We start from the raw sequence: 18,326 nt of genomic DNA on the forward strand, positions 1-18,326 counted from the left end.
ATAAAACTCACCTCTGTGGCCAGAGTGTATTGCATAGGGATATACAGCATTAAAGAACAGTCATTAGAAACAGTCTTTTTTTATATATATGTTACTTGTGAGACTTTTTCATAACACTGAGTAGGTACACATCATTCTTACTACATAGTCACACAGTGTCATAGCTGATCATCAACCAGCAGCATTTAACGCCATGTGAAAAGCTAGTGACTCACTGTGTGCTTTGTGATATTTTCTGTCATTCTCTGAGCTTCACTCCAAACTGGAAGTGTTGCATTACTTATTTTAAAGATGAAGTTTGATAATGTGCTGGCAGAGGTAAATGGCTTTGGGAAATTCCAGAAAGGCATGATGGTCCTGATGGTGATTCCTCGTATAACTTTGCCGTTCCACTTTCTGCTGAATAATTTCATCGCTGTTATTCCCTCTCACCACTGCAACATCAGCCCTCTGGATGACAGTGCTCTTTTTAGGAATTTATCCTTGGAAGACAGGCTGGTTGTTAGTATTCCAGTCCAGGAGGACGGGACTCCAAGCTCCTGCGAGATGTTCACAGAGCCTCAGTATCATCTCCTGCACAACTCCTCCAACATTACTTACCTACCCACAGTGTTTTGCCAGAATGGATGGGTGTATGATTACACCACCTTCAAGTCCACTCTGGCCACAGAGGTGAGTTTTATTTTTGTATTTTTTGCATTTTCAAAGTATTGAACAAGTACTAGCCTTAGTTTAGCAGCTTTATTCTCTAGTATTTTCTCTGTTATTTGTGTTCCCTCCACAGTGGGATCTGGTTTGTGATAGCAGGGGAGTGAACAGAGCCACAGCCACAATCTTTTTCGTGGGAGTCATGCTTGGAGCAGCAGTATTTGGATATCTTAGTGACAGGTGTTCATGTCTTCGGCTTTCAAATTGCTTTACACCTTTACATTACCTTATTATATTTGTATTTTAAATATATGTATATGATAAAAATTCATACATTGAAAATAATTTTTGTAACTATATAATTATTGATATTACAGTTTTAGTTTGCATTAGCCCCTGTGCTGTGCCATAGTATCAGCTGTCTCAGACATCCACTATGCCACTGGATAAAAATCGTGCTGATGATTGTTTACTGTAGCTTTATATTGAGTTACAGGTAATCAACTATGTATAAGGCAGACAGAAACAGTAATGCAGCCAGTGCAGCTGTACAAGCACCCATAGTCTGATGAGCCCTGCGCTTATTATGGGTGCAGCTTTCTAAAAATTAATTCACTATGCAGATAGTGCGCTTATCAGCAGAGGAGTTTAATTTGTCCAATCCACTCAAAACATAGATTGACCAAAGAAAGAAGCATATCTAGTACTTCTCATTTGGAAAGTCCAAAGTTAATGTTCAACTGTCAGCTAACAAAAAGAAGAAAAAGATCATTTACAGAAAAATGTCACAGGATCTCCACTGACCACTGACTTGAGCTTCTGATCTTGTCTGCTCCTATTTCTAACCTTGATTCTGACCAGAAAATTAACTTGAACTTAGGCATTATTCTTTTCACACTGTAGACAACTTATAAGAAAGAATATATTTGTCTACCCAAATAAAATGCTATGTGTAATAAATGCACACTACTACTATACTACTACTACTACCTAGTACTAAGTGTACTATCCAGGATATTTGAACAAACAAATTATTAACTAATAATCTATCTCTAATTATTTTCTCTCTCAGGTTTGGCAGGAGAAGAACACTTCTGATATCCTACATCACAACTACAGTCTTTGGATTTGCAAGTGCTTTCTCATATAATTTCCCCATGTTTGCTGTCATGAGGTTGTTTACTGGTTTTGGACTTTCTGGAATAAGTATAATCACCATTGTCCTTTGTGAGTTTTATATCATAGTCTGTCTTTTAGTTATGCAATTCTCAGTAAAATAAAACAAATACTAGTTCAGTTTCATATGGGAGATTTTCATAATGTAAAACTAAATTTGTTGAGCCAATTCCTGTTTATCACAAACATATTAAACCTACAACATATGGACAAAGTCAAGAAATTATCCATTAATTGGTTCTGTGTTTTAACCTTAATAAATTCTAATGATAATAAAACATGACTTATCTGACATGTTGCTTCAAGTTAAAATTTGTCTTCCCTAAGTATAGTCAAGTATATTTCAACAGATTTTATTTATTATCATTGCTCCTAATAGGTGTTGAATGGGTGGACATCAAGCATCGAACTATAGTGGGTGTTTTAATGACCCTGGACTGGAGTGTTTGTACTGCTGTCCTACCTGTTGTGGCCTATTTTTTGAATGACTGGAGGCACCTGACTGCTGCATCAACCTCCCCACTGTTACTGGCAATTATCTGTTGGAGGTAAAGAAAATGAATTTCCATATAATTATTGACCTATATATTGACATATAATTATGCCATAAATACAGAACATTAGATAGATACAAGCACATTCAAAACAATTTTACAGTGTTAAAAGATGCTTAATTCCAATTTACAACATTAAAATCTGTCCTTTGTCAAAACAAACTGTTACAGGTGGCTCCCTGAGTCTGCTAGGTGGCTTATAAGCAATGGAAAGCACAACAGTGCTCATTTTTACCTGACCAAGTGTGCAAAGGCCAACCACAGAGAGCAGTTCATGACTGACCTAAAGCCTGACGTACAAAACTTTACATAATCCACTCATTTCTAGTCAGAAACCAATATCCAGGACAATTCCATTCTGACTAAATTGTCCTTTTTACTCTCCAGATGCTGTCTAAAGTGATACTTGTAGAGGATGAAAACAGAAAATATTCCTATGTGGACCTTTTGAAGACTCCCAGAATGAGGAGACTGGCTCTACTTACTGGCATTGTGTGGTACTGTACTGTATATACTGTGTGCAGCATTGTTTTTACCCTCTAAACCTTAAAGAAAATGTTTAATTAGTTCATGCTAATGCTTGTATGACCTGACAACAGTGATCCTTTAAAAAAAAAAAAAAAAAAAAAAAAAAGACAGTTTGAACTTGTGTCCGTTGCAGCCAATAGAAGAAAGAAGCTAATATTCTCTGGATCAAATGTATAAAGTTTAATTAGGTCTTTTCCGTTCACAGGTGCGGAGTAGCCTGTACCTATTATGGAATCAGCTTGAATGTCTCTGGATTTGGTTTGAACATCTATCTCACACAGTTCCTCTATGGAGCAATTGAAGTCCCAGCGAAAGCATTTATCTTTTTAACCTTGAACATAATAGGCCGAAGGTTGAATCAGAGTGGGACACTTGTTCTGACTGGACTGTGTATATTCTGCAACATCTTCATCCCTCAAGGTAAATGATCAATTCAGGTGTGTGTCTTTTTGAAACACTGAGCTTATGGTGACTCAACTATTACAACTGCAACAATAAAAGATGAAAACAATAGCACAACTAAAAATAATATACACTAAGATTATAGATTACTGTAGTATACAGGATGTTTATGTATGTTTTTGTCTTTTTGGAATGTCTGAGGGTTTCTAGATGTTTTTACTTTTTACGAGTTTCCTATGTTTGAGTTAACCTTTGGGGTTCATGTTTAGGACAAGAGTTAAGAATGTGACACCTAGATTAGTAGGGGTTAAAGGTGAGGGTTTCCTCTCACCTTATCTTCTTCCTCTTGATAGTGAAGGTATTGACTAAGGTCCAGATGTTTCCTATGAACCATGTAAACAACCAATGTATATATACTGGTGTTTAGAGCTGTTAGGTAGAGAGATCCATATTGGCTCGGATCCTCTCACAGGCTACTGCAGTGCTTGTCCGATGCTGAACTACTTTGTAATACTACATTACCTAAGAGTAAGTAAAAATAGCACTGGGGGATGCCGAAGTCCAGAGTGATAGCAAGCAGCTTAAAGAGTAATGCCAGACTGTAGATCAGTAAAATAAATACATTTAAAAAAACTTAAAAGCAATTAAAAATCAGCATTTATCTCTGATAAACAGCGAAGAAACAATGAAAATATGCCATCAGAAAACCACTTAACAGCTCAGACTTGCAATCCAACAAAATTAATGACCACTCTTGGTTATAGAGGAGACTGTTACTCAACAAAATTACATTTTGTTACTTTAAATATAATACAGGCTGGAGTTAAAATGTGTGACAGCAATGTACATAACCTTTAAGGCAGAAATTTAAAAAGTGGGTTTATTTTAACTAAAGGTGGGTTTGGGGGAGCTGGCTTGAAAGATTGGTGGTGTAGGGCTTAGTCAGAGTTGGAGAGAGTTACTGGTGTATTGGACTGGCAAGGCAGAGAGAGAGGATCCACAGCAGCTGAGCAGACAAAGGCAGAGTTGGATAATGGCTTACTGGTGTCTGATGTTTGTAGCACAAAGGACGAGGCAAGAAACCAGCTGCAGCAGAGTGAGGATCCAGAAGCACAGAGAAACTTAGAAGTTAAATGGAGTTAGAGAACATGTGGAGCAAACAAATTGCAAAAGGCCTGAGTTATAGTTACCACACTGATAAACACAATGATCTGGAGACACCTGGAGAATTGAATCGGGTAAATAGAATGTGAAGTTGATTAAGGAATGGTTTGCAGCTGTGCAGGCAGAAGCAGGAATCAGGAAGCCACGCCCAGACAGAAACACACAAACACAGACACAGGACAAACTGGGGACAAACAGAAATACAGGGGACAGGAAAACAGAGAACATGAGAGAGAGGGAGGGCAACAGTCACTACCCTGACAAAATGTCCTTTGACAACTCTTTCTTCTCAGAAATGGGGATGTATCGGACAGTTGTAGGAGCTTTGGGCAAGATGTTTGCAGAGGCAGCTTTTACAACTGTATTTCTGTACACAACAGAGCTCTACCCCACAGTGATGAGGTCAGTAAAATATATCAAGCTTATAGTTTGCATATTTGCGAATCTGTTATCCAGAGGCCTTTTCTGAGAAGCAAGTTAACTGAGAAGAGTGATGTTTTTTTCTGTTACACAGACAAAATGGATTGGGTTACTGCTCCTTTATGGCACGTTTGGGCGTGTCTCTGTCCCCCCTTATCATGCTTCTTGAGGAAGTGTGGCTCCCTCTGCCGAGTGCTGTTTTCATCTTGACGTCTTTGACTGCAGGGCTCTCAGCTTCTCTTCTTCCTGAGACAAGAAATGTCCGTCTACCAGAGACTATTGAGGATGTGGAACAGACGCGGTACTCGTCCCTAATTTTTAAAAAACTCTTTCTGTGCATTGTAACATCACAAAGTGAAAGATAATGTTATGAAATGAAAATGTTTTTTGTGTTTCAGAAGACGATCAATCTCTACATCTGATGAGAAATCTCCATCTTAGATGTTTTCTTCATTGCAACCAACGTGTACAAACACTTTGCAGCTGAAACAAGCTGTAAACAAAATATCAACATATAATCAAGTTGGTTTTTTTTTAGCAAACAGTTCCTTATTTACACATCCAGCAGATTTTGGGTAAAAACAGTTTTCATTTGGAGTTGTGTTTCTGGCCACCTGGCAAATATGCTTTCAGTTTTGCTTTTATTTTTGTCTCCAACATCTAGTTGTTAACATTGTTGTGATATTCAGTGAGTTTTTAGAGCTTTTTCTGATGAGAGCAGCGTGACTGTTAAACTGAGCTGTTAAAACAGGCTGTAAACCTGAAAACATCAAGCTGAAAGAAACTGAAATGTAGAGCTAACTGCGGTAACTGTAGAGTCATGTGATTATTCTCTGTGGGTTCATCATAGATGTAGCACTGCCTGTATAACTTTTTATAATGTAGCATTTTAATAAATGTAATTCTGTTTTATCCCAGTACCACACAATGAGTCATGATTAATTTCTGTTGTACATAAAAAAAGAATATTTCTGAAAACAATTTTTTTAGAGATATGGCATGTTGAGCTCTCTGAGGGCTCTTGTGTTTGATAAAAGTGAGAAAAACTAAAAACCTGAAACAGTTTAGACACCAGACTTACCTATATTACAGGGTGTGAAGGAGAGAGATTGATTCAACAGCTGTAGACGCAGAGACGAGACCTGAGCAGTTCAGTAATTTATTCAATGAAGGAAATCAGGAGTGGTGAAGCAGGTGAGGGTAAAAACCAGAGATAGTCCAAAATCTAGAAAAATACAAAACAGGCTCAAAAATCTCAGGACATGAGGATAAAAAGCACACAGGTAAACAATATACACAACACACAACTACAGAGACTAAAGACAAGACTACATATACACAGGGAATAATTAACTAATGAGACATGGGTGATACTGAAAACAGGAGGGAAAAAACACAAAGACAGGAAACAAAAACACGAGCAACACACCAGGAAGAATGACTTCAAAACAAATCAGGAAAAGAGTCACACTGGGGAACACCCAGCTTACTGGTAAAAGATTTACTGATCGCATGTAACTGTGTCATCAAACAAATGAGATACTATCTTAGTGAAACCCTGCTGATCAACACAGTATTAGAATCTGCATAACACCATCAATAATCTTGTGAACTCTTGTAAACTCTGCCTTGAGCATGTCAGGGTCAGTATTTCTCCCTCCACTACAGCAGTTCCCCCTTCAAAATGTGCTTCAAGTCGGTGTCCCTTCACAATCTCAACATCTTGTCACTACATGAGTCATGACCACTGGTGACAACTGGAACGTAAACTGAGATCAAGAGCTTCACGTTCAGATTTACTAAATAACCAAACTGTAACTACCTAAGTCTGTTTTACACAATTAAAAAATCTATATATTTTTACAGCACACTATCTAAAAACAAATTACACCATATGCATCTCACTACTGCCGATTAATGGCTATCTTTTGTGTTGTAATGCAAGTACATGATGACCCATTTCACTGAATTCAGACAAGTCTGCTTTAACTATTACCACAAATGGCTCACAGTCACACAGACAAAAGTGACATTAGTGGTTAAGTGAGGTAAAATATTCACCCATTTCAACTTTAACACAGCTGCCAATGGGATATTCGAATGCCAAAGGTTGCCTTGTTGGGTCTTTGAGGTCTTTCGGTGTGCAGGCATGGGCGTGTGAGCAGTTTTTCTTTTCGATCCCAAAGGAAGATATTTTACACACAGTGAGAGCCCACAATGAAGTTTGAGAACGTCCTTGCTGATATTAATGGATTTGGAAGATTTCAGATAATGATTATTGTAATCAGCTTCATTGGCCGCTTCACACTGCCCTGCCACTTCATGCTAAACAACTTCATAGCGGCTGTTCCCTCTCACCACTGCGACATCAGCTCACTGGATGATGGAGGTATTTTTAGGAATTTATCGCAGGCAGAGAGGCTGGTTGTTAGTATTCCAGTCCAGGAGGATGGGACTCCAAGCTCCTGTCAGATGTTCACAGAGCCTCAGTATCATCTGCTGCTCAACCTCTTCAACGTTACTGACCTGCCCACAGTGTCGTGCCAGAATGGATGGGTGTATGATAACACCACCTTCAAATCTACTTTGACTTCACAGGTGACTTTCCATTTGTAAATATCACAAAATAAACAGCAGGTACTGTGTCCACCATTGTACATATGTTTTATGAAGAAGTCACTTGTGTTCAGAAAACAAAGTGAACTTGACATCTTTCTTTATTTATTCGTACAAGTGGGACCTGGTGTGCGATAGAAGAGGGAAAAACAAAGCAACGGCTACCATCTTCTTCATTGGAGTGATGTTTGGAGCTATGACCTTTGGAAGTTTGAGTGACAGGTATCACAGCTTGGCTATCAGCCTTTCAACTTAAAAATATGAATACCTAGTGTTTGAACCAATCAGAAACATTAAACTTGATGATCTCCCGACTTTCCATAGGTTTGGCCGAAGGATCATGCTGCTGGTGTCCTATGTGTCTGGAATGCTGTTTGCTGTTGCAAGTGCTTTTTCTTCGTCTTATGTGATGTTCGCGGTGCTGAGGTTCTTCACAGGGTTTTGCATCACTGGCATCGTCATTGTCTCATCGGTCCTCAGTAAATTATTTCTGTCCTGTATCTAAACATATCACCTCAAAAGCCTAGGCTACCAAATGCAGGTCTATAGAAAATCAAAAAGATTTAAAGTGTTGCTGTTAACAGTGAAGGGTTTTTTTTTCTGGCGCATGATCTTTGCAGAGCAAGTGATGAGATGTTTGTTCTTTGCAGGTATGGAGTGGGTGGACGTTGAGCACAGGAAACTGGTTGGAGTGATCGACAGCTTATCATGGACATTTGGGAACACAGGATTTGCAGCTATTGCCTACTTTGTGAATGACTGGCGCTGGCTGATTGTTAGTGTCACATCACCTCTAATCTTAGCCATTGTCACCTGGAGGTATGACTTGAAAACTGAGATCTTTTAATCCAACAGATAACATTTAAGTGCTATGTACTCTCATTGCCATGTAACACATTAGGATTAAAAAAGGTATGTGCTTTCACCACTAGGTGGATGCCAGAGTCAGCTAGGTGGCTCATTGCCAATGGAAAACTGGAGCAAGCTCAGGTGTATTTGAAAAAATGTGCCTCGATGAACGGAACAGAGGAGTTAATCCACACACTTAAAACAGAGGTTAGCATTTTGTGTGTGGGATTTCGGGGGATCTATTGGTAGCAATGGAATATAATATTCATAATTATGTTTTCAGTAATGTATAATCACCTGAAACTAAATCATTGCGTTTTTGCTAGCTTAGATGAGCCATTCATATCTACATAAGGAGCTTGTCCTCCTGCACAAAGTGGAGTTGCACTACCATGTTTCTACAGTAGTCTAGAATGGACAAGGCAAACAGTGGGTCTAAAGGGAGTCTTTCATGTTTTTAGGTACCTTAAGGCCTCTGAAGGTTTTCCTATACACTTGGAAAGGGAGGGGTGAGGGAGGGGTATTCTGTTGGCTGCAATCTGCAACCTCACCACTAGATGCCACTAAGTCCTACACACTGATTCTTTAAGTCAAGACAACGACCAAAAATCAACAACATAGTCTTGGTCCAGCAACCCTCCAGATTATAATTACTATTTACTTTTTTGTTGTCAAATACACTACAATAATCACTAACCCTTTAATTGTCTATCACATGGTTTAAAGAATAATGCTACTTCGCATTATTTCAGACTTTAGCCACTATTGTTGTGACAGAGAAAAGAGATCGGACCTATTCCTACCTCGACCTGATACAAACACCCAAGATGAGGAAACTGGCCCTGCGTACTGGTATATTGTGGTCTGTATTCCCATTGTCATTTAGCTCAGTGGGTTTAGGTTGTAAAATATCTTATGTACTGTGTTTATGTCAAAGAGTTAGTTTTACATTTTAAAAGATCCACATGAAAAGTTGTGACTGTGTCTCAACAGACTGTTGAATGATTTTCCACTTTGTCTACCTCTAGGTTTTGTGTGGCAATTACATTTTATGGCATCAGCTTCAACATCACAGGCTTTGGGCTCAATATCTATCTCACTCAGTTTACCTATGCTGTAATTGAGCTCCCAGCCAAAATATCGGTTTACTACTTATTGGATAAGATTGGCAGGCGATGCACTGAGGTGGGATCTCTGCTGTTGGCTGGCATCTGTCTTGGAATCAACATTGCTGTACCTAAAGGTAGTATTGATCCACAGACTTACATCCAAGCTTTAGATCATTCTACTACTACTTCAACAATAAGAAAATGATGCTCTTTTCTCAGATATGTCTGTTGTGAGAACAGTGGTAGCAGTCATTGGAAAAGGGTTTTCTTCAGCATCCTTTGGAACTCTCGTGCTCTACAGCTCTGAACTCTATCCCACTGTCGTAAGGTAACTACGCTTACCTTTCCCTTTTCATCTTTTTCCTAACAACCTAAGCATTTTTGGATTTGTAACATCTTAAATACACAGTGCTACATCAACATCGCAGAACACTGGATAGATCTGCTTTTTTTCTACCTAAAAGTAACAAAATAATTGTCAAGAGCGATGTCTCTGAATGTTTCTTTCAGGCAGAACGGTATGGGCTACAACTCCTTTATGGCTCGACTTGGTGTAGCTGTGGCTCCTTTGATCCTCTTACTGGACGATGTCTGGAAGGAACTACCGCAGGTCGTGCTGTGCTCTACGGCCTCACTTGGGGCAATAGTAGCACGAACGCTGTCAGAGACACGCAACAGGTGCCTGCCAGAGACCATAGAGGACATAGAGCAGCAGTGGTAGTAAAACAGTGTCACCAGTATGAACGCATGTTCAGGCAAGCAGTTATTTTTAACAGTTCTGTGAGAATTTAGTTTATTCTGTAGGTATAAAGATGAGTTAGAGGATATCTTGGCAGATAACAGGAGACAAGTAGATTTAAGCAACACCAAAGATTTTTTTTTCTTGTTCCTTTTTTTCTGTCAATAATACTTGAGGCAGCAGTTCCTGACTTTTTTTCATGACCCTTTGTGGTCAAGTTAAACCTATGCACAGCTTTTCCTGTAAATGCTGAACTCTTCAGTGTATAAAAAAACAGATTAAGTTGTTTTGTATGGCAGATTTGTTGTTTTGTAGTCCCCAGTTTGGGAATCACTGTTAGATAAATTGCAACACTTTTAAGTCCATACTATAATACAGTTGTATGCAGACATTGTTATTAATGTAGTTAACAAAACTCTAATAAATAAACAATTTATTAAATGCCTGTATTTGATTAGAAATGCTTCATAGGGGAACTTAAAGGCTTACTGGTGAATTATATACAATATTCGCATTTGTAATAAAGTCTTTTAATGAAAAGTGCCTCAGACCTGATTTTATTTCCTGAAGATTAAAACCAGAAAACATGGTAATCTGTACAGTGGATTATATAATAAACTCAGTACAAAAGAGGTGAGTTGAACTGTCACAATTGTAACCAGCACATCAACAAGTTGATAATCTGTTTGACACAGAAAGATCATGTACTTGTAACAATACAGTGCTTGTATTAACCTGTGTATTGATTCATAGTAAACAAGTGTTTTTACTCGACCAAATTAATATCTAAACACAAGGGCAAAAAAAATAAAACTCCACTAGACTACACATTTTTTGTGATAACAGGTTTTACTAATTAATATGTACACAGAAAGTAAGTCAAAGCTCCTTTATTAAAGAAACAAAGCAAGCACAAATCTTTTTTAATGACTCAGCAATCCCCTAAAGGAAAGTCCACCACATCTAAATGACATGTTTCTGATAATCCTTTTGAAAATCCTTACAGACAGGTCTAATATTTGCTGCTGATAATTCAGGTGACATTACACTTAGTTACAGAATCAACATTGATGGGAAAAAGAAAAAAGAGCAAACAAAATATAAAAATCAAAATGCCAAATTTTAAACATTAAGATACAATGATACAGAAAGATCTAAAACTATAGTACGCAGTTGTTTTTCAGGACACTTCTTGGCTATTGTTCAGTACTGGGAATACTCCTTGCTCTCTAGTTTGGCAATGATTCGCTCCAGCTGTCTTTTAGCTTCACATTGTGGGAAGTTACTCATTTCATAGTACTGGGGTGCAATCTTTACCAGCCTGTAACCAGAGGAAGAACACCATGATTAATTCGGGCAGTGATCACATACGACCAAAATCATATTCAGTTGTAATTATTTATCTTTATGAATCTGTGTTAATAAAACGCATAAATCTCAGCACACGTACCACTCTGGCTTGATGTCTGTGCAAGTGCGGATGTAGTTCTTGGTGGTGAGGACAAATTCATTGTAGAGCACCCACTCAGGCTTGTGGTCCAGGACTGTAGATGGGTGCAGCTGGACCACTTGGTTGTCTTTCACTGTGAGGTAATGACCTGTGCGCTCCAAATGAGCCACCTGCAAAATGGGACAAAAGAAGTGTATAAAACATGTGAAATATATCTCAGTAGACAAGATATAAATGTTGGCAAATACTGTACATTTCATTAACTCTTCAAAATATCATTATTTCTGCTTACAATGGCTTCATAGTGTGTTATAAACTTTTTATTAAATGTTTATGCTGTGCTTTTAGGTGTTAATAGGATTATTAACATGTCAGCTAGCGCCCTCGTGTGCTCACCTGCATGAAGAAGCCGGTGCAGAGTGCCCGGCGGATGTTGATGTAGTAATCTCTGCTGGTGAACTCTGTGCTCCGGCGGGGCAGGTTGAAGCGGTCCATGATCCTGGACAGCTGCTGCCGCACGTTGTCAGCAGACATCAGCGAACGGTAGTTAACAAAGTTGTCATAGCACCACTGGTTAGACTCGTGGTCTGGAGAAAGTATGACAAGGATTCAGACAGTTAGTCAAGTGTCGGGACTGATAATGGATAATGGATGAATGCAGTCTGATGGGGATCACTTGCAGTGACAGAGCGAGAATTATGGACCAAACTTGCCCTATGAAGTGATTTAGTGTATTTTGTTAAAATGTTTTGGCTTTCCTGACCCCACCTTCACTCTAATCAAGGTTTCTAGCTAAAGCTGAAACTAAGAATACATTTTCCTCTTGAATTGGTGGAGACTAAATCCGAGAGAATACTGGACTCCAAATGAATGTTTATCTTACTCGTCTGCTTATTTCTGTATGTTCTGTTGAACCCAAAGTGGCCCAAAAAGTCAATTAATGCAGCTTTAATGTTATCAAGGCAAGTATTTCAGGAAAAAAAAAAAACACAGGAATATGTTGCAGGACTCACTTTGTTTGAAGGCGTGATAGACGTTGAGCAGCGTCAAGTGGTCTCCGTCGATGTGAGCAAACCTCATCTTGGACTCGTCAGCTGCCTTCTTAGCTTCCGTGGGGCGGACAAAACACTGTGGGACTAAACAAGGTTGGTATGGGCCCCAACAAAGCCGCCCATAGGGATGAGTCAAACATTCACAGAAAAATGGAGCAAAGCCTATGATGCTAGGGCACTCGACACTGCGCTGGGACAGGGCAGGACCACAAGCTCTATCAAAGGGGGCTGCAGTCTTTTCTCATGGTCATTCCCAACTGTATTGGCTATTAGCTCGTAGAGAGTGGGGGGGTCATTTAACCACATCTGTAAAACAAGAGTTTTCACACAACTACAAAGTGTTAGGGACACCAGCAATGTTTAACTTTTCAAGGTTCAGAAACTTTACTATTTGGCATTGAGACACATTGGGGTGAGGCCTATTAGAGAGCAGATAATAAAAACGCTTCCAGGCTACGCGTGATAACCTTATAAAACGCTATTAAAAATTCTGAATGCATTCGTTTAAGGAAAAGAAAAAGATAAATGTGACTGATATGATAAAAATTGAAGTGGTGCCTGCCCTATCCACTTGCTTTGATGATGAAACACTTGGGACAAACCTCACTCTCTATTCAATAAACATACTGTGCATATTAAAGCCATAAATCAAAACCTAAAATTAAAAGTCAAAAGCAAACTGATTGTCAGTGGAGAGCTTTAACATTTAAGTGAAGCTGTCCAGAGTTGAAGGCATTCTAATCTAAACTAAGTTTAACAGCTTTTTCAAGATAACTTACAGTATATTCCCCTGTAAAATATTTTGCCAGGGAACCATGAAAATTTTTGTTTAAAACTTGGCCTTCCTGTTACAAGACTCAAATATTTGTTGATTTCAACTTAATGTTGCACAACTCTTCAACAACCCACACACTTTAACTTAGTTAAATTTGATTTAATCTCAGTAGAAGCTCACACTGGTCTCTACCTTAATCTGTGCATTCTCAAAAAAAAAAAAAAAAAATGTCAATAATGTCACTGGGCCAATACTTTGCCACATATTTGCCTGAGATGACATCATACATTTTCCTTTATGTCCTGCTAGAGGCATCTGCTTCTTTGTTTTAACACTGTTATATTGGTACATTCAAAGATGTTGACTGAAGTGCTTGAGATGCCATTTCACAGGATTAAAATATGTAAAAACCTAAATAGCAGCATATTAGATATAGTTATGTATGGTTAATAATTCTGCCTTAATGTGCATGAGTTCCACAATGCTGTACAAAAACTTAATTGTAGGTGGGACACTTCTTCTCAACACCACCAGTGAATAGTAGTGTTTTAAACCCAGAGAGACTGTGGCCTACAGAAGGCAAGGAAGATGTCAGCCCAGTCCTGGGCATTACCTGACAGCATGGCAGTAATGGAAAGGATCTCGTTAGAGCAGTTAAACTCGCAGCTGGCAATGACCATCTTAGCCAGCTGGGGGTCCAGGGGAAACTCTGCCATCATGGAGCCCAGCTCCGTCAGGTCACCGTCATCGTTGAGAGCTGCGAGGTAATTCAGCAGTTCGAGGGCCCTCATCAGTGTTTCAGGAGCTGAGGGGTGGGACACACAGAAAGGTCAGACAGCCATGCCTAACTAGAGACCTTTGGGTGTTTTAGTATTCTTTAATGCAGACCCAACTCACCTGGTGGATCCATAAAGTCAAAATGCACCAGGTCATCAATACCGAGCTTTTTCAGCTGCAGCACAACAGATCCCAGGTTGGATCGGAGAATCTCAGGGTAGGTGTTATCCTGGAGAGGGATGATTACCATGTTAAATGTATCTGATAATATAATTCTCAAACTACAAACCACTTTTTTGACTGTTTTTTTGTGGCTGTGTAACTGTGGTTACTTACCTGCATCTCTGTTTTGTAGGCCTTCTCTGTGTAGAGGCGGAAACATTTTCCTGGACGTGTTCTGCCAGCTCGTCCCGCCCTCTGCTGGGCAGAAGCTTTACTGATGGCCGTGACGAGCAAAGACTCAACTCTAATACGAGGATTGTACACCTGGACAGATATATAAAAGAATGTCTTAGTGAAACAGACGTGAGATGTGCATGTTTTTACAGTGTAACCAAAAGAAAAAAGCAATAACTATTTAAACTACAGAATGATCCAAACCAACTATAAGATTTTATATACGGCAAAGCATTCAAGATTGAGGTTGAGTCGCTCTTTGCCCACCTTTTGTTTGGCGAATCCAGGATCAATGACAAACACCACACCATCAATTGTCAGAGAAGTCTCAGCAATGTTTGTTGATACCACAACCTAAGAAGAAGACACAACAGTCTGTCAGACATCTACGCTTTGATTTGTTTTTTTTTTAAAATTGGCAATTAAGTCGGAACCTAAACTATATGAATCTGTACCTTTCTTCCTATTGCGCCGTTGGGCTTCCTTGGAGGAGGCGGCTCAAAGATCCTTTGCTGCTGCTGTGGTGGCAACGTGGAATACAGTGGAATGATTTTGATGTCTCCAACTTCAGGTCCAAGGTCATCTACCTCACGCTTGATCCGTTTGCAGGCCTCATCAATTTCCTGAAAGACACTTTAGATTTAATTTGGCTGTTCAAGAAACAGATTGATCGGTGGACCACTGATATCAGCACCACATAGTCTTACCTCTTGACCGGTGAGGAAGAGAAGGCAGTCACCTTCATCTTCCTCGCACATATGAATCTGGATGACGGTGCGGATTGCTGCCTCCAGGTAGTCTCGCTCTGGCTCAGGGGTGTAGAAGATCTCCACAGGGTGTGTACGCCCAGGAATAGTCAGCAAGGGACAGTTGTCAAAGTACACCTGGAACTTTCCAGCATCTAGTGTGGCACTCATGACGATCACCTGTCCATGAAGGAAACATTGCTCGTGTTAGTTCCACTTTTGTCGACCATTTTCAAATGTACAGTTACATTACAGTTATATCCGTATGATTTGAAGTTGAAAATACCACTTAAATGAAAGAATAAACTAAAGCTGCACTCTTGCTTTGGAATTTCTATGGTACTCTGAAACTGAGTAGATTGTAGATTTATTTTATTATCATTGTTGCTGAACTAAGTTTTGTTGTATTGTTTCTCAGTGTAATGACAGTAAAGAATCTATCTATCCATCTGCAGCAAAACATAACATTCACAAAGAAAAAGGCAAGCAAATAATTTATCATTTTTATTCAAAAATGATCAAATACCTTCAGATCCGGTCTTTGACGCACCACCTCCTTGAGTACTCCCATCAGGATGTCTGTGGCCAGAGTTCGCTCGTGGGCCTCGTCCAGAATGATCACACCATATCGCTCCAGCAGCGGGTCATTCATAGCCTCTCTTAGTAACATACCATCTGTCATGTACCTGAAGAAATACCGGACACGACTCATTAGATTAAGACATTCTGGATTAACACAAATAAGACCAATTGCTCTGTGTTGCCTATTAAAATCTTTATTGTGGCTCAGCCACCCTATATCACTTACTTTAGTATAGTCTTGGCAGAGCTACAGTCCTCAAATCGGATGGAGTAACCGACTTCCTGTCCAAGCATGACGTCCATTTCATCTGCCACCCTTTGAGCCACACTCATGGCTGCCACTCTCCTGGGCTGAGTACAGGCCACCGCTCGCTTAGGACCAGGCAAGCCTCTCACCATGTCAACGCACCACTGTGGGATCTGGAGATTGAAGCAAAGGTTACAAGGTGTTTAGCATGCACTACACAAGCTTTTAGTGTCCAGTACACAAGACCGATGAGGCTAATTTATTGCATTTCAGACCTGCGTTGTCTTCCCAGAACCAGTCTCTCCGACAAGGACAAAGCTCTGATGACGTGTGATGATATCGCTGAAGCTTTCCTTATACTCCCACACTGGGAGCTGTAACCTCTTCTTCAGGATCTCGTAGTAGCGCGGCGTGTGGGGTAGGTTGGTGAACGGATTGATCTGCTGGTGCACAACCATCTGCTTGAGGGGTGGTAAGCTTGCCGGGGCTGCCGTGCTGTTAGATGGTGCACTGGAAGGCTTCAGGTCTCTGTCCCGGTCTCTGTCCCTGTCCCGATCCCTATCTCGGTCCCTGTCCCTGGAGCGGTCCTCACGGTCCCTGTCACGGTCCCGGTCTCTCCTGTCAAAATCACAACAGTAAAATGTTACTATTGTGACAATCAATTAACAGTTGGGTGGGCTCACATTTTCCCTGTCTGTCCCATGGCAAAAAGTCAGGCGCCCACAAGAACATTAAATTATTTTACTTGCTTAATCATTCCCGCTAATCCTTCTGGTCATTACAAAATCTCCTCCTAATGCAAGTGACGGGTGACAAAATCTGTTATCCCTCTGCTTTTTGTGTAGAAATGTAACAGTTCATTTGACTCTAATATGAGGATGAGGCTTCAACAGTCTGAATGAGCCAATCCAAGCGAGTGTCTCTCAAATGTTGATTCTGTGTTTTCCACTTTAGCTCAACAGGGAAATACAAGGAAGGGATTTTTATTTTACCAAAAAGACAGTAGCTTTGGAGGGTATCCACTTGGTTTGATCAATTCTGAACTACTGAATTTTCATACTAGCTTCTAATTAATTTTTTGTCCCCTATCCCAGACAGTTAAGGTGCATTATGAAATGATTGTTATGTAATGACTGGTTTGGACATGAGGAACAATCACAGCAAAGAAAACCTGTTTCTGTGTTAATACTGTTTAAATAGAGTGGAGCTGTGAAGATATCACTTAAAGGGGAAAATTACTGGCTGATTAAGTGATAATAAAAAATAACTGTTAGCTGTTCTGTTTGGCTACCGTTAGCTAGCATGCTGGCGCCCTGCTTGTGTCAACCATAGATTGTAAACAGACCTCACTTTGGTGACTTATATGTGTATCTAGATTAGTGTTTCATTAACCAAATCGCATTTTAGGTCTTCGTAACTAATGTTAGTCGGCTTAAATCAATGTATGACGGCTAACTGCGGCTGTAAGCCACCGTGCTAAGTGAAGGTTAGCCCACACACACACATACACACACACACACGTGTCTCCGCGGTGAAGGTAACGTTCATGATACGTTAGCTTAAGCTGTACTCAGCGGTTATTTATTTCTAACTTATCACTAAATAAAATACATGTAAAACCGTGTACCAGAGGACCATTGAGATGCTATTGGGGAGCAAAGGCCAGGGCTACAACATTAACAGTTGAGGTTATATCATGTCGGTTCTTATTTTACATCCATGGTTAGCCAAGTTAACTAGCATCAGCTAACAGTCGGTTAGCAGCGGAGTGGTTAAAGCAGACATGTAGACTGTGGCGCTTCACCTACCCGTCAGACCTCTTCTTACTAGACGAGTAGTCATCACCCAAATCCAGACGATGTCTTTTGGACATCTTTGAGGGCTAAAAATGTAGGTTATCCTTTATCAATTAAGGCGAGCACAATTCTGCCGGGCGATATGCAACTAACTTGGTTTCCTGATTCCTGTGCTGGACTGTTTTCTTCTTTTCATACTAGTTTTCAAAGACTCCTTTAGCGCCGCCTGCTGGTCTGGAGGATCCGCGGTCCAGACCAGCAGACTAACACAGAGTCCACAAAACTAGTATTTTTTAACAA

At 39.9% G+C, this 18,326-nt stretch overlaps 2 protein-coding genes across 2 annotated transcripts; one reads left to right on the forward strand and one right to left on the reverse strand.

Moving 5' to 3' along the window:
- Positions 1-103: 103 nt before the first annotated feature.
- Positions 104-11,356, forward strand: LOC108896475 (uncharacterized). The gene is given in 19 exon segments (XM_051070272.1): positions 104-672; positions 785-888; positions 1,721-1,875; positions 2,204-2,372; positions 2,550-2,673; positions 2,766-2,875; positions 3,112-3,326; positions 4,766-4,874; positions 4,987-5,193; positions 5,291-5,332; positions 7,058-7,490; positions 7,627-7,730; positions 7,833-7,987; positions 8,159-8,327; positions 8,441-8,564; positions 9,110-9,219; positions 9,386-9,600; positions 9,686-9,794; positions 9,977-11,356. Coding segments are annotated over 19 exon segments (3,246 nt in total). The 5' UTR covers positions 104-291; the 3' UTR covers positions 10,188-11,356.
- On the reverse strand, positions 11,080-18,216 carry LOC108896499 (ATP-dependent RNA helicase DHX15). Its single transcript, XM_018695653.2, has 14 exons — positions 18,039-18,216; positions 16,506-16,848; positions 16,210-16,403; positions 15,928-16,087; positions 15,363-15,581; positions 15,111-15,278; positions 14,923-15,009; positions 14,596-14,745; positions 14,380-14,488; positions 14,096-14,287; positions 12,669-12,791; positions 12,052-12,242; positions 11,656-11,825; positions 11,080-11,526 (listed from the first exon to the last, which is right to left on the reverse strand). Exons 1-14 carry the CDS (start codon positions 18,101-18,103, stop codon positions 11,409-11,411), a joined length of 2,289 nt encoding a protein of 762 aa, XP_018551169.1. The 5' UTR covers positions 18,104-18,216; the 3' UTR covers positions 11,080-11,408.
- Between the last annotated feature and the right edge of the window lie 110 nt (positions 18,217-18,326).

The sequence above is a fragment of the Lates calcarifer genome, linkage group LG5 (genome assembly GCF_001640805.2).
Source record: "Lates calcarifer isolate ASB-BC8 linkage group LG5, TLL_Latcal_v3, whole genome shotgun sequence".
NCBI classification, from domain to species: domain Eukaryota; kingdom Metazoa; phylum Chordata; class Actinopteri; family Centropomidae; genus Lates; species Lates calcarifer.

Bases quoted from the DNA above. Each gene is read 5' to 3' on its own strand.
- LOC108896499 (XM_018695653.2), bottom strand. From the start codon at position 18,103: ATGTCCAAAAGACATCGTCTGGATTTGGGTGATGACTACTCGTCTAGT. The intron at 16,849-18,038 runs GTAGGTGAAGCG...TGATTTTGACAG, and splicing joins AGTAAGAAGAGGTCTGACGG to GAGAGACCGGGACCGTGACA. The intron at 14,746-14,922 runs GTGGGCAAAGAG...ATATCTGTCCAG, and splicing joins CTGGATTCGCCAAACAAAAG to GTGTACAATCCTCGTATTAG.